The following is a 16,517-nucleotide window of genomic DNA, read 5'->3' on the forward strand; positions in this document are numbered from 1 at the left end:
TATTTGTCCTATTGTGTATTCGTATTGTTATTGACAGGTATACTGGAATATCTTTTCACGTTTTACTGTAATATATATTTCCTTCATTCCTTACATATAAACTTAAGAAAACAAGTTGTGAGATACTAAGTCATATGTGAAAAATTTTAAAACAAAACACGTTTGATATTTAAAGCCACTGACAATTCAGTTATTTGGTGAGATAAATTTAAAGATATGAAATAAAATTAGTTAAACCATTGCAACTTTACTATATAATTATAATTTTGTGAAATCATTTTTGTGAATCATAAGTGCACAAATAATGCAAGAATAAAAACTAAAACTATTTTTCAAAAGTGCATTCAGTGAAATGTGACTGCACATTTGTCACCTGTGCAGTATTAATAGAATGTAAAGAATGAAACATGGTTTTAGACAATGTAGGAGGGGCATGGCAAACAAATGGGGAGACTGGTGACGTGAGGAGAGATTATTTGGATAAGAGCGACAATATAAAAGGCATTGTAAGAGTTAGTCATAGTAAAGAGCACCAGGTTACCATTAACATCCATTCTGCAAGTAAAAAGTAATTTTTAGTGAAGATGTGGCGGTTAATGTGTGCGACTTTGGTCCTGCTCGTGTGCATCAAAGGTAAGATTTTATAGATTTGATGACCACATTGTAAAAAATAAAAGTTGGATTAACTTTAAAAAAAACTATTTTAATTGGTAACGGCTAAAAAATTTTGTGAAAAATGTAAAAATTGAAAATTATTTTTAGGTGTTTTAGGTGTTACAAAACTGAAGTAATTTGTAATTTGTTTCACTTTAAATTTTTTACTTAAAGTAAGAAAAGTTTATCAAATTTAATTTTTTACATTTTATCAATTAAAGTAAGGTTTTTTTAAATAGAGCACCTTTCAGCTTTTGCACCTGTCTAGTTACAACTTAGACAGAGAGGATGTGTCTATATAACACTGTAAAAAATACTTTGCTGCCTTAAAATTTTGTGTTAAATCAACTCAGATTTACAAGTCATGTCAACAGAGATGAGTTGTCACAACTTATAAAATATAGTTGAGAAAAGTCAACTTAGTTTTAGTTATAACAACTCACCTGTAGTTATAACAACTCATCTCTAGTCAAGATAAATAATAGTAAGTTGAAATGACTTGTAAATCCGAGTTGATTCAACAAAAAAAATTTAAGGCAGCAAAGTATTTTTTTACTACCATAAATTATATTACTTTTGAATCAAAAGTTACTAATGGGTTATTTTCAACCTAGCGTTGGGTCAAAAAGGGATGAACCCAACCAGTTGGGTTGAATTTATATGCTGGGTTGTTTTTACCTATATTGTTGGGTGAAATTTAAACATTTTACATGTTAATTTAAACCAACAGTCATCCTTTTTGACCCAATATTGGGGTGAAAATAACCCAGTGTAGAGTAACAGTTATGTTCTTAAATGCAATTTAGCATTTCTCTGAATACAGTAAATATGTTTAACTTGTTTAAGGGCTGGTTTTACTGAAAAAAATATTTATTCAATTTACTAAATATTTTTAAGGTAAGTGGTTGCAATCAATTTATTTAAACAAAAGTTTTTTTTTCTTATTTTCGTTCAAAATTGGCTTAAATAAATTGATTGCAACCACTTTTTTCACTATTAAAGCCAATGGTGCCCCAGATCTGCTTAGTAGTTATTGGTATTAAAAAAAAAAAATATATATATATATATATATATATATATATATATATATTCATTCATTTGTGTTTAGCAGAACAAAGAAGTGTATACAAGTTTGGAACCGCTTGAGGGTGTGATAGAATTTTCATTTTTTTGTGATCTGTCCCTTTAAGTTTAGTACATTTTTGCAAAATTCTGCAAATTTGTAATCAATACAGACATTTCCAGAAGCATTAGTTTCTGTCTGGGCCAGCTGGTAAATATATGAGGACGATTTATATGTAAGGCATATTGTAGAGTCTGCTGGCCATTATTACTACCAGCTTACAAAATAATAAATATATGGACAGCTTCAATTATTATTACTTGCAAAAACTTGTGATAAAAGACACAAGTCTGTATGGAAAAAACATTGTTCCTAGGATGAACATTCAATTGTACAATGAATGATGCAATAGATCAATCAGAGCCAGAGAGCTGTGTTATGTCTTTGAAATTTTATTGCCATGATTAGTTCAAGTGATTAGCATAGTTGCATGCTCATGGTTTGTCTAACCCACTTATTTGTTCCAATCTGGGTTGCGTTTACACAATGTCTCATGCCGCTAGGCATATGTGGAGGAATGTAGCCTTCAGGTCACCAAGAAAAATTTTCTTTGTATGAAAGCTGCTGTGCTATAGTTTTATTTAAACCGGTTTCTCCACAATCTGTCTGTACACTCTGACATGTGCAAAGATTTTTGATAGCTATAACATTAGAGTAAACACGAAAGCTGCTTTGGTCTTATTAGTCTTCACTGACAGCAATACAATCAAACACAAAACTACTAACATATCTTCGCTTCTAATCTGTACTTTTTTGTCTTGTCCATTGCAGATTCACAGTCTCAACTGAGTGGTAAGATAACTTCAATATCATTAGCGGTTATCACATGCTGTGCTTCTATAATTTACTATGATATCTTACGTGAAATGTTTATTTCTCTTTCACAGTTTGTGGGATTTCCTCTTTAAACACTCGTATTGTGGGTGGTGTAACTGCACCTGAGGGGTCGTGGCCGTGGCAGGTCAGTCTGCAGAGCTCTGTCTATGGAGGTCATTTTTGCGGAGGCTCACTCATAAACAATGAATGGGTTGTGACAGCAGCTCACTGTTTAATAGGGTATGTCGTACACATTTATCCAACACATTTCATTACAATTATTCCATAGGAACATACATTTCTCATCATGAGTGAGACTGGACGAGGCCAGCGGCTACTCGGTGGTGGCACATAAGCATAATAATACAAAGATATCCAACCTTAAAGGTGCCATAGAATGTAAAACTGTATTTGCATGCCTGGATTTAACAGACATGGTCACATATTTTTGCTCAAATGTTTATAAATTGGTGGAATGATTGAATTATCTATATTGTTGTTGTTGTTTCTTGTTTTTGTTGCTTATATTTAGTCTCAGCACATCAACTATGACTGTGTACTTGGGAAGACAAACACAGACGGGTACTAACTCCCACGAAGTCTCTAGAACCGTCAGAAGCAGCATCATTCATTCCTCCTACAACAGAAACACCAATGACAACGACATCGCCCTGGTGCGGTTGTCCTCCACAGTCACCTTTACAGACTATATCAAACCTGTGTGCCTGGCAGCCCAGGACAGTGTCTTTGCTGCTGGCATCATGGGTTGGATCACAGGCTGGGGAGATACAGGAGGTACACATGTCTAAAGTATTTATTTATTCATTTGAGTACTATAGCCTGTAACATTGCAGACTGATGATGGTGTGTTTCTGTGCACATGAACAGTGAGTTCCACCCCTGCAAATCTGCAAGAGGCAGCGATTCCAGTGGTGGATAATTCCCAATGCAATACTCTTCTGGGTGATGGGTCTGTCACCGGCAACATGATCTGTGCTGGATTACTGGCGGGTGGCAAAGATACCTGCCAGGTACAACAAATGTGCATTGGAACAAATTGTATGGCAACTGGTATATACAGTATGCACGAAATTGCATATTCACTCTAAAAATGTCTGGGTTATTTTTAAGCCATGCTAGGTAACTCTTTACCCGCCATGATTTTCACAAAAGTTTAATGCCTCCCAGAAAATGCTCTTCTTTAAATATATAAACATACAATATATTAAAAGAAAAAAATAGACCCTCTGCTTTCAACAAAAAAAAAAATTTCATCCTACCTTTATTAGTTCTCTTTTTATTACCTTTGAAATATGGGTATTTTGAGCAAAAAGCTAAGATAATTCAATTTTGGTAAAAGACTTTTGATAGAGATCAGATGCTAGTGATGGTCGCTTTTGAAGCACTGCTTCATGAGGCTTCGAAACTTTTACAAATCTTTTGTTTCGAATCATTGGTTCGGAGCGTGTTTCAAAACTGGCCAAGTCACTTGATTTTAGCAAACGAGGCTTCATTACGTCATAACTTTTTCAAAACGATTCGAAAATCCGATGGTTCACCACTGGGGGAGTTTATAAAAAGTGTTAAATGTTTGGACAGAACTGCTTTTACACTATTTTGACCAGCAGGTGTCGACAGCTGAATGTCGTGTGTGTTGAATACATTTTCGAAGCAATTGGTTCAATTGATTCGAAGCTTCATAAAGCTTTGTATCTCGCATCACTATCAGATGCAGAGTGATCCTCAAAACTTGAGACCTAGGGCAGTGGTTCCCAAACTTTTTCAGCATGCGGCCCCCCTTGTGTACGGTGCATTCCTTTTCGGCCCCCTAAAGAAAATTTGTGACAAAAAACTGTTCTAAAACGCAACATTTTAATAAAAAAAGTAGTGCTTTTGGTTAGTAGCCTTATTTTAGGTTTAATTACACAGAATTCATGATAAATTAATGTATTTCATAAAATGTCATAAAACTGGGACCCCCTGGCACCATCTCGCGGCCCCCCTGACAACCACTGACCTTGGGAAAACTTCCGGGTTTTATAAGTTGCGGAGGTGCGCCACCTGGTGGATAATATCACTATTGCGGATTGACGAGATAACTAGTCAATGGCAGGGAAAGAGGTAAATATTGGACAGAAGCTGGGACTAAAATTGCCCCAATGCTGGGTTGTTCCAACTTCTGTTTTAACCCATGGTTGCATAACAACCATCCAACATTGTGTCATTTTTAACCCAGTATGGGGTATTTTTTATATTTTAATATTTCCAATGTTTTCCCATTTATCCGTTTAAATTATATTAAGCTTTAAAGTTCTGCATAAATAAGGGCGTGGCCACTTGGGTGACGGATGAACTGCCACTGCGGTCACTAGAATCGAGCTAGGCGACAACCAGACACCTCAACTTCACCCATGTCCCGCCACTTTACCCATTTTCGGATATCCGCGATTGATGCGCAATGACACGCGGCCAAGATGGCGACGGCAGGCAACGCCATAGATATGTATAAAGGCTAGATGGCTCGTCCGCGCTGCTGGCCAATGGAGTGCAACGTCCGCATTTTGGCGGCCATCTTGCGACGGGGCGCTCGATCACTCGTGGCATTGAGTTTTAGTGGTGCAGGTGCTTTTAAATGACCATAACTTGCTTAATTTTTTACCGATTTTCAAACGGTTTGGTTTGTTATAAACGTCAAAGATGTACCTATGACACTGCATACCTATACTAAAAATAAAAAATAAATTCATGAAACATGTAAAAGCATCCAGAATTATAGCCACGTTAATAACGTTTGTAAAAACCCAAACCTTTTGAAAATCGGTAGAAAATTGAGCAAGTTATGGTCATTTAAAAGTACCTGCACCATTAAACTCAATGCTACGAGTGAGCGAGAGCCCTGTCGTAAGATGGCCGCCAGGTGATGGCGTTAGGGACTCCGCCTTGAGCCATCTAGCCTTTATACATATCTATGGGCAACGCCTACTTTAAGCTTCCAAACCGATCTTAAGAAACCAATGTGTGACATCACGGACACTACGTCCATCTTTTTTTACAGTCTATGGTTTTTATGCGCAGTGACTTCTACACATTGTACAAATCGCGTGTTGCACTAATTAATGTGAAATACAATTAATTTCAACATTCTTGACTAGTAAGGAGACAAAGTTGAAATTAATTGTAAATTCCAATTGATTGAACTTAAAAACTTATAATAAAAATTTTCAAATCAAGTATTTTGCACTTTGCATTTTGAAGTAATTTTTTAAGTTGATTCAACTTTTCACCTTTCACAGTGTATTTGTTGTCTTTTACGGTCTTATCCCGATGAAAGTCTTGTATACAAATACTGTAACTGAAAAAATTCATATATCTCTTTCACTTTCTTTTAAACTTTTCTGTAGGGTGACTCTGGGGGTCCAATGGTAAGCCAGCAGTGTTCAAAGTGGGTTCTGTCTGGTATCACCAGCTGGGGGGAAGGCTGTGCTGAGCCAAATAAACCTGGTGTCTACACCCGTGTATCAAAGTATCAGAGCTGGATCAATTCAAATATTGGTCAGAGTCAGAACTCACCCGGATTCGTCACCTTCAGCCCACCAGCCTCTTGCTCCTCTTCCAGCAAAAGTAATATTCTCTGTTTTGATACAACTAGCCATACATGTTTACAGTAGCCTATAGCCTTGAACAAAACATATTTCTGTGACTCATGGATTTTATGTATGTTTTTGGTACAGCCTCAACCTCTTGTCGTGGGAGATGCAATGAGCTGTACAACGCCTTAAATTACTGCAATTGCAATAGCGGCTGCAAATTTTGGTGTTGCAGCGATTTCAAACAGCGATGCACCAGTAATTGTCTTATGTTGCATCAAATATATATATATAAAAATCTAAACTATGTTGTATTCTAGAATGTAATGTTAATTTTTGTTTTTGTTTCTCCGCAGTATGAGGCGTGTGCTAACTCGCAGGTTCTCTTGGAGATTCTACTTTGGATGAATGCCAACAACCTGCAAAAAACTGCAGCACAAATTCAAGTTCATCAACAGCACAAACTTTATTATGTTTAGTCATTTTATCTATCTGTTCTAAATACACTCTTGAAAATAAAGGTGCTTTATGATGCCATAGAAGAACCATTTTTGGAGGGATTCCATAAAGAGCCTTTAACATCCGAGGAACCTTTCTATTTCTAGAGGGGTTATTGGTAGTGATAAAGGTTCTTTGAGGAACCAAAAATGGTTCTTCTATGGCATCGCTGTGAAGAACCGTTTAAGCACTTTTATTATGAGTGTATGTAGTTTTAGGATGTATGTTAATAGTTGTGAGCTGAGCTCTCGGTTACATACACTTGCCATATTTTGCACAAATCTAGTACATTTCCTAAATGTGCTTTATATCAGCACATGATTACTTGAGATTTCTTTATTGTTACAATACAAATATTTCTGTCATAATGAATATTAATGATGTCATTTTGCACTTTCTGTGCAATATATTATTATATGCAATGTATATTATACAACACGGTCTACCTTTTGCTGTAAGATGACATAAATAAGCATAAATACACTTCTATATACATTATATAAACATACTTACTTCTACATATAGTAGATTTATGCTACAAGTAATACATTGGCATAGAGAAATGTCTCTAGCCCATTAAAAGTCAGTCGTTGTGAATGGTTGCAACATAGAAAAACTAGAGACACTAATATTGTATAAGTTTAGGCTTAGAAAATTTTTACCTGTTCAAAATATTTTACACAAATGGAAAGTTAACTGTGGAAGTGGATATTGTAATGAACAAAATAAATCAGTCCCACAAAATCTCACTGTTTTGCTTTCCTTACCAATGTCAATCCTTTTATTTTTAAACTTGTGTAGGCCATTTGACTCTTCAGAACTTTTCAGTACCCTACAAGTTATGTTATCTAGTATTATTATTCTACACAGTTGTAGTGGTATAAAATTAAATTATTCATGCGTTGTTAAAGCTTTACTCACAATAAAATCTGAATTGTAAATCACAGCTGTTTTTGTGGAGCATCTGAATAGCTAAAGGCAACTGTATTTAAAATACCTCCATCTAGCGGTGAACTCAGTATTAGCATCCATCATTTAGGCAATTAAAAAAGCAGTAGGCCTAGGGTTTTGACTGTACTAAAAATAAATACTATAATATATTCGCAGATTTTTAGGAAATATGTTAATAAGTTTATAACTTACTGTTTCTCTGAAAAACAATGCTATAGCCAGTTATTCTTTTCTTGAAATTCACTTTCTGTGTAAGCCTTTCTGTTTTTGTTTTGGTCTGTGTGATTCTGCCCACTCCCAAATTACCAAATAGAGATGCTGGTCATTCAGCCCTCACAACACAGAAAATCATTTTTTTTTACAAATGTCCACAGGACAAACCTGAGAAAACGTGGATTATTGCAATTTTAGATGAGAATAACGCATTGTGTAGCGTGAAACACACACATTTCAGTCAGTTCACATGACAAACCTTGTATTTCTCACGCTGAGAAGTAAGAGTGGACGAGGTGCAGCCATACGCAGGGCAGTTCTGCCTCGAGTTTTTTGTGCTCAACTTTACCTAGCACCGCAAGAACTGACAGGCAGATGACATCAGAGTACCGCGAGAAATCTTGCGGAGGAGGCTGATTTCAAATCGCTCTCGCGTTACTCTGATGTCATCCACTTGTCGTTTCTTGCAGCGCCTCATGAAGTCGTACACACCTATTAATGCATCCTTCCGGGCAATCAGAAAAAAAATGAGAAGTTGTTTCTGGTAAAAAATATTATCCCTTTGCAAACACGTTCATTACTAACATGGATTTAATGGAGTGGAAGTTGGATGAGCAAGATCCGATGAATGCGGTAGATATAACCCATTTTTTAAGCATTTTGATTTTATGATTCCTGGACGAAATCATTGCCTTTGATCAAAGACAAAGAGCGCATATATTGGAGAATAAAGCCAAATTCGTGCTAAATTATTATTAATTCAGTCATAAACTGATAAACACAATAATACATACTGTTTCTTCTTGCCAATTTACTCGCTGTCAAGGCATTCAAGATTTAGGTTTTTGTCTTGAGTAGAATAGTAATGCCTTTATCTGAAGCCTTGGTCCTTACCGAGGTCTTATGACGTGAAATGATTGTCTATGCAAGAAACTGCACTTTCTATACAACATTATTATGTGAAATCCATATCTTGATGTCAAAGGTCTTGAGCACCAAGGCTAGCACTTCATGTTTGCCACTATTTTCAGGGTTCTGCCTAGATGGCAAAGAACTGCGTACAAATTAACAAATTAAGTCCAATAGTCAGTCAGTTTCACAATGAGACCATTGTATTTAAAATAATACCAAATTTGAGTAATATGTATATGATATGCCGTGGAATTTTTGGCTGTTTTTACACTATTGCACTTACACTTTTGCATTTCATTTTTGTTTGAAAACAAATCCTTGTCTATATTGTCTGTTTTAACTGCATTTCAGAAACTATCTTAGTCCAGTGGTTCTCAAACTTTTCCAGTGTGTGGCCCCCCTTGTGTACGGTGGATTCCTTTGCGTCCCCCCCCAAACAAAATTTATGACAAAAAACAGTTCTAAAACTTAACATTTTAATTAAACAAAACATTAAATTAAAGTAGTGCTGTAGGTTAGTAGGCTTATTTTTTTAGGTTTAATTACACAGAATTCATGATAAATTAATGTATTTTATAAAACTGGGGGCCCCCCTGGCACCATCTCGCGGGGCCCCGGCCCCCAGTTTGAGAACCGTTGTCTTAGTCCACACTACACTATCAAAAACGCATGTCACTGGGCAAGTGCATGCAAGTGTAAAAGGCCGAAGTATGGTCCATTTGTTCGCATATGCGCATTGCACGCACACTGCTGGATTTTGTATATCATCATACTTTATATATCTAGGTCGCGCTGCCTGCAAAATGTACTGTAGTTTGTAGCCCAGGATATGCATTAAATTTATTTGCAATGTGCATGCATCGAAGGTCTGTGTACAAGTCAAATAAAAACTTTGCAAGGCTCTGTTCACGTACATGTAAAAACAGACTATACTCCAAGAAGTTGGTAGTTCACTCTACTAGTCTCAGACTGGCTAGTAATACAACAGTGAGTACAATGCCGTACAAATGCACGATGTGTAAATCTACAATCCTCATTCAGGATTGTGTGTGCTCCCTGCTGAAAGATCCAGCATCAAACCAGCATGGACCAGCATGGGAATTATGCTGGTCTATGCTGGTTTAGCTGGTGGTCACTAGCAAACCAGCACCAAAACACAACATATGCTGGTCTTGCTGGTATGCTGTTTTTTTCAGCAGGGCTGTCTGTCTAAAAGGCCATTTTCACAACGCTTTCAACCACTTTAGCATTTTGGCTGTTCGTTTACATGACAACAGTGCTGTGAGGTCATGAAACTCAATTAACACATGCGCATCCCGTCACCGTTATCCATAGGTATCAGAATCATTAAATGTGGATGGGACAAGACCCACCCACTTTCTTAAGACCAATGATATCGGACCCACTCACATTTTCTCTAATTTACGCATGTCTGTTTACTTGTCAGATCGCCAACACTAGAGAAATGCCCCTGCTACAGCAAGGGTTCCCCAAATCTTACCACTACAGAGTTTAGGTCCAACCCTAATCAAACTTACTCACCTGGGATTGTCTAATGATCATGAAGACCTTGATTAGCTTGCTCAGGTGTGTTTGATCAGAGTTGAAGCTAAACTCTGCAGTGCTGCGGCCCTCCAGGGTAAGATTTGGGGAACCCTAAGCTACAGTTTTGACTTTCACGCTGCTGCTTCATCAAATACACTTATTCAGAATCCATATTGAAACTACATTACGTGTTTTTACTACTTTTGCATGCTGCACTCCTTCGACAGACACAACAAGGTAACTAAATGCTTTTAGGTTGCTTTTAGGCTATAAAAGCAATTGTTTAATTAAAAGGCACTAAAATACAAAAAAATGACTAAATGTCTTGGATCCACTTTTTTGCTTCCGACGTCCATGCCGTTATCACAGATTTCTCGTTTACGTAGTTTACACGGAGATGACAAGATGTTGTTAATAAAAACTTCCACTTTGAAACACGTTTTCAGGAACCAAAAACGCCGCTGTTGTGCAAACAAACAGCCAAACAACACAAAAACTGTCCCGTCTATGGTTGAAGTTGTTGACGTGTAAATGACCCCGTAGTCGACCATATTCGCAATAGCCTTACCACACATAACCTACTAATATATTTGTATTGTATATTGTAAACTTTAATTACTGTTTTACTTTACTCTTTATACTGAACTGTAATCACTCTTAACATTTCAATGTAAATATTGTCTCTGACACCTCCAAATGCCATATAAACTTGAAGCAGGGTAGTGAGAAAGTTGCAGAGATTGTTGTGGCTCAAACCATGTCACTTATTCTTATGCTGATATCACGGTAAGTGTTGTAAGTTAATATATAAAAGCAATTCATCCAGGTTAGTTAGTGTTTTGGCTTTTCTGTGTTTAGAGATATTGTTATGGTGTCATAAATGCTAATAAACTTTAATTTAAAAACCCAGGTGACTGTCATGACTAAGCAAGGCTGTTAAAACAATTGTTTGAACAGTCTCACTCTTTAAAGCCTGTCGTGCAAAAGACAAACATTATTCAGAACAATCAGGGATTTACAGCTGGGTTGAAATTATATATTATATATATTAAATATAATAAAGGCAATCAGCACGCTCAAACGAAACGGCTAACAAAGCCTTTATTTCATCACTCACTTTCCCTGCTTGTCTACATATCGGATGGCAAAATACCCATGCTGTGTACATTTCTTCCAGGATTGTGAAACAGTTGGCCAACAGTGACTTCATAGCTCAAACACACACATACATCGTGTTAAAATATCAGTTCCAGCAATATGACTTAGGGAGGAACTGAGGTGGGGAAGTGGGCGTGACCGAAGAGCCTATTAGATAAAACCCAGAAACGCAACAAACACATAAGAGAGTAGAAGAGGCAGATTGCGGTAAATTAAAAAGGAAACAGAAGAAGAACTCATAACAGAGAAGCTGGAGAAAGGTTGCAAGGTAAGCAATTCTTACCTTTATAAGTGGTTTTCTTGGTTTCCCATTGAACTAGCTATAGCCTAAATTTAAATTATCTACTTAATTGCACTTTTAGTAAATAGTAAAAGTTTAATGCCATACTTAAGTACTAAACTGGCACTTTTTATCATATTTTTAGCTTGAAATGTTCTTGTCAATAGGCTTAATTATATAAATAGTGTGTATATGAGTGTGATCACCTCTTAATCTTAAACCACTGGCGAGACAAATATGCTGACCTACACTCTTTCCATTTAACAAGACAAATGAATCACTTTTACCAAAAAAATGATGATGAAGTTGATCAAATGATCTTAAAAAGTTTATTTTTTGGACATTTTTGTGTTATGCTATTTAACACATTATGTGTCACTTTTTTTGTGTTAAAATAAATAAAACTGACAACTAAAGTTGTGTTAAACGTAACACAAAATGTGTTGTTCCAATAATAACACAAATATGTGCCTAGTTTGTGACAATGCATTTAGTGTGTTGCCCCAAAACACACATCCTTTTTTAGAGGAATCAATTTGATTTGAAGAAACATTTTAATACTCTTTACTTTTGTTATGTGACATCAACATGGAACCGTGAACATTGTGTAAATGTTAAACAAGACTACCATTAAAGGGAACATACCATGACTTTTTCATATTTAAGTGCTATAATTGGTTCCCCAGTGCTTCTATCAACCTAGAAAATGTGAATAAGATCAACCCAGTAACTTAGTTGTGGTAAACCTTTCTCTGCAAGCATGTAAAAAAATAGGTCATTGAAATTTGGCTCCCCTGGTGATGTCAGAAGGGGATAATAACGCCACTATCCAACCACAACACTGCCATTAAGTGCAGAGATCAGCTCATTTGCATGTTAAAGGACACACCCAAAACAGCACATTTTTGCTCACACCTACAAAGTGACAATTTTAACTTGCTATAAATAACTTGCTATATGGTATTTTGAGCTAAAACGTCACATATGTACTGTGGGGACACCAAAGATTTATTTGACATCTTAAAATAGTCTTGTGAAATGTCCCCTTTAAAAACACTTATTTTTTTTAATTTTGAACTGTCATCAGGTGATATCAGGTCTCTTTTTGTATTTTTGTAATAGCAATACAGACACTTTTTTTATCATGGCAATATTTAACATACCTGCTAAAAAAAAATTTCAACCTCTGGTTGGGTAAAATATGAACAAACCCAACTGTTGGGTTGTAAATTAATATGCTTTGTTGTTTTAAGATAAAACACTGTGTTGTTTTATCCCATAGTTGTATTAAATATATGCATTTCATGGGTTAATTTATCCGACCAGTTGGGTTTGTCCCTTTTTGGCCAAACCACAAGTTTTTTTGAGTTTAGGTTAATTTAATCCAACGACTGGGTTTTATCCATATGCAGAGTTTGATTCCAATACGAGATAACTCAAAACATTGTTTATTATTAAGTTATCATGTTTTATTGTAAACACTAAGCTGTATTTTTTATCATGAAGGCTTAAAGGGACACTTTTACGCAGCGCCTGAAAAAAGCCCCCCTTGGTTACTATCAATAGCAGAGGACTATTTTTGGGCACTGTGTAATATCATTTCGCCTCCTGCAGTCATGTTACGGCAGCAAAGTCCTTGATTATTACGGCAGAATGAGTTCCTAGCATCTGCCTAGAAAATCTGAGCTTTTAATTTTCCGTCGGTCTTAGTACACAATGTAACTACAGAAGAGTCAAGTTTTAAATAGGAAAATAACTGGTTATTTATGCTAAGCTATGCTAAAAGTGGTACCGCCAGACCCGGAGATCAGCTGAATGGATTCCAAAACGGTAAAAATCAAATGTTTAACTCTAGGGGAGCTGGAAAAAAGGTGTCCCTTTAAATCAAAACAAACCAACTGAAGCTTGATTGATATTAATTGGAATGCACATGAAAATAAAAACGAAGTAATCTCATTTTAGAACCAAACTCTTCATATGACCAAACCATGGGTTAAAAAAACAGCATTTCTTAATGTGTATTATTAATACATGTTCTAAATGATTAAGCAACTTTAAAAATAATCATTAAAATTATCTCACTTTGGAAGTGGTTAACACCAGAAGTAGGAATTGCAGAGGTTATTTCAAAAACAGGATGTGGTAGTAATGTCCACTTAATGGTTTAAGAATAGAAAAACCAATAAAGGAAATAGAAAAAGTACATGGATGTTAGTCATAGTTGCACATATTCATAATGCTAGCTGACCTCATTACAGGTGTGCTGAGAAACATGTGCATGTAGCGTACAAAGGTGTTCATTTTTATGAGTATGCATTCCTAAATACTAAATCACACCCTTTATTGTTTATTTACAGAATGTTGAACCACACAGATCTCCTGAGAAATGATTCATTCTCGTGTGCCTCCCCGTCTGTGGAGGGCTACCGTTATTTTGGTGTCCTGCTGGGATCAGCTGTCACCATCGTAGGAACGATTGGGAATATTCTGACAGTGCTTGCCTTCGCTACAGACACCAACCTGAGGACGCGTTTCAACGTGCTCATTGTAAACCTGGCCTTTGCTGACATCCTGTACTGTACTATGCTCCAACCAGTCAGCGTGGACTCTTACCTGCACCTGCAATGGAGGGGCGGAGCCTTGTGGTGTCAGATGTTTGGACTCCTGCTGTTTCTGTCGAACAGCGTGTCAATTATTACATTATGTCTCATCGCTATGAGCCGTTACCTGGTTGTTGCTCATCGCACAACGCGCTGCGCCCGTCTGCTGTTGTCCAAACGTGGCGTGGCTGCGCTCGTCGTCTCATCCTGGGCACTGGGTCTGGCCAGTTTTGGTCCACTTTGGCCAGTCTATGTGTTCGCACCACAAGTCTGCACCTGCAGTTTTCACCGCACGAAGGGACGGCCTTACACCACGGTGCTGCTCTTCTTTTATTTCTTCCTGGGCTTGGGCTTCGTAGGGCTTTTCTACTTTTTGATCTACCGCAAGGTGCGCGTGGCCTCAAAGGCGTTTCTTAAGTACAGGCCAGGTCGAGGAACGTCCAAACGCAAACTAGCAGAAGCTGAGAGGTCCACAGATGATAGCGGGATCAGTGCTGGTGCATCAACAACCCAAAGCACTGAGATCAGCAATGGGGTGGGAGCGGAGCAGCACGTGCCAAAAGCATCTGAAAGCAACTCTGAGGTCAGCAAAACCACACAAGAGTCACGAAACGCCCCAGATGTAGCGAAGCCATCTCCGGTACAAATCCAGACCACTCCTGCGTCCACCACAGGAGAGGACAATGAATTTAAACGCGTGACACGAATGTGTTTCACGGTCTTCATGTGTTTTGTGGGCTGTTTTGCCCCATTTCTGTTACTGAACGTGGCTGATAAGGCAAACCGCGCTCCGCAGGTGGTTCACATGTTCTGCGCAAATCTTACTTGGTTAAATAGTTGCATTAACCCTTTGTTGTACGCAGCCATGAACCGCCAATTTAATCAGGCCTATAAAGACCTACTACAGAAAGCCATACACCCAATAACCTCGATTTGGAGATCTCAACGATTCACAACGGGAGTTCAATGAAAAATGGGAGACTGAAAGTCATTTTAAACTATAATGATCCACTCCAAGCAACTTTTGCACTGAAGTCATTTGTGGGCATTCAATGAACTCGTTTCTTAACATATACAAAATGAAGACTGTGAGACTTTCATTTTTCTGGTGAACAACATCACAGTGGATCTGTTAATATATTACTGATGATATTATAAGCACAAGTATTTTTTGAAGTATTTTAATCAACTCACAATTTAATTGTTTGTTGTTACACTGTAAAACAAAGATTGGGTTAACTTAAAAAAGTAAGTTATCTGGTTGCGTAAAAATTTGAATTAACCGAACTAAATTTGGCAAATAAGGCAACTAGGTAACTTAAAAAACTTACTTTATTAGGCTGGACCAACTTTTTTATGCTTATAGATATGCATTTTATAATCTCTGTGATATTTTCTGTATAAGTTAAAAATGTTTGCTTGTATGGTATAAAAATCCATAAAAAGTGAAAGTTGGATTAATTCAAAAAAATACTTTAGCTGGTAACCTCCAATTTTATTTTTACTTAAATTTTCTCAGTTTAAGTAAAAAATGTGTTTACATTTTTAGGTGTTACCACTTGAAGTAATTTTATAAAGTTTTTTTACTGTCAATTTTTCACAGTGTAAAAATGTAAGTTGATAAAACATACATTTTTTAAGTGTTACCAATTGAAGATGAAAGTGTTCTTTATTTAGGCATACAGTCAATGCTTTGTAAGCATTTATTTTTCAAGATGTGGGATTTTCCAGCTTTAACAAAGATGTTAGGTTTGTAACTGACCCCACAAACACTTTCTCCTGAGTTCCTGTTTGTCACATTCGTAAACCCATGAACAACCGAAAAATGGGAACAAACTGGAGCGTGCAACAGCTTCATTATATCACATGTAAAACCTTTTTTTTAACCAATTTTAGTATTTATACTGGCCATATAATAAAGCTATTATACATTTTCTATGAAATATTTTTTATCGATCTATATTTTATATTTTGCACATCTAATCTGTTTTTTAATATTGCTAAATTTGTTACATCAAATTTGTAATGACAAGCAAGAATTTATGTATGATTTAGTTTGAAATTGAATTCACTTTAAATACATTTAATAAAATACAACGAAACATTATTTCTTTTCTTGTGTTCTATAATCTGAAATATTATCCTTGTCAGCTTCCTTCCTATTTAGTATCACCAACATT

The 16,517-nt window shown here is 36.5% G+C and overlaps 2 protein-coding genes across 4 annotated transcripts in view; both read left to right on the top strand.

The window, feature by feature from the left end:
* The first annotated feature begins 496 nt into the window (after positions 1-496).
* The window catches only part of LOC129451212 (chymotrypsin-like protease CTRL-1), a 112,580-nt gene continuing 96,559 nt past the window's right edge, over positions 497-16,517 (top strand). The window contains exons 1-8 of one of the 2 annotated variants that reach the window (XR_012370734.1): positions 497-633; positions 2,549-2,569; positions 2,665-2,833; positions 3,126-3,388; positions 3,482-3,624; positions 5,995-6,214; positions 6,325-6,438; positions 6,537-6,626. Coding sequence is in view for 1 of the 2 variants with exons in the window: in XM_055214274.2 (XP_055070249.2) it covers positions 585-633; positions 2,549-2,569; positions 2,665-2,833; positions 3,126-3,388; positions 3,482-3,624; positions 5,995-6,214; positions 6,325-6,438; positions 6,537-6,541 (984 nt within the window). In the remaining variant the exon portion in view is untranslated. Of the gene's footprint in view, positions 634-2,548; positions 2,570-2,664; positions 2,834-3,125; positions 3,389-3,481; positions 3,625-5,994; positions 6,215-6,324; positions 6,439-6,536; positions 7,430-16,517 lie in introns of those variants that run through there. The other variant, XM_055214274.2, reaches the window with a different exon arrangement.
* On the top strand, positions 10,392-16,444 carry gpr84 (G protein-coupled receptor 84). Of its 2 annotated transcripts, none has more exons than XM_055212952.2 (2): positions 10,392-10,536; positions 14,095-16,444. In XM_055212952.2, the coding sequence occupies exon 2, from the start codon at positions 14,096-14,098 to the stop codon at positions 15,305-15,307; it is 1,212 nt and encodes a 403-aa protein (XP_055068927.2). In that variant the 5' UTR covers positions 10,392-10,536; position 14,095; the 3' UTR covers positions 15,308-16,444. The 2 variants fall into 2 exon arrangements, with proteins under 2 accessions (XP_055068927.2, XP_055068926.2); XM_055212951.2 differs by lacking the exon at positions 10,392-10,536 and adding an exon at positions 11,566-11,725.

The sequence above is a fragment of the Misgurnus anguillicaudatus genome, chromosome 8 (assembly GCF_027580225.2).
Source record: "Misgurnus anguillicaudatus chromosome 8, ASM2758022v2, whole genome shotgun sequence".
In the NCBI taxonomy this organism is placed as follows: Eukaryota; Metazoa; Chordata; class Actinopteri; order Cypriniformes; family Cobitidae; genus Misgurnus; species Misgurnus anguillicaudatus.

Coding starts and splice junctions, on each gene's coding strand:
- gpr84 (XM_055212952.2), top strand. CDS start 14,096: ATGTTGAACCACACAGATCTCCTGAGAAATGATTCATTCTCGTGTGCC.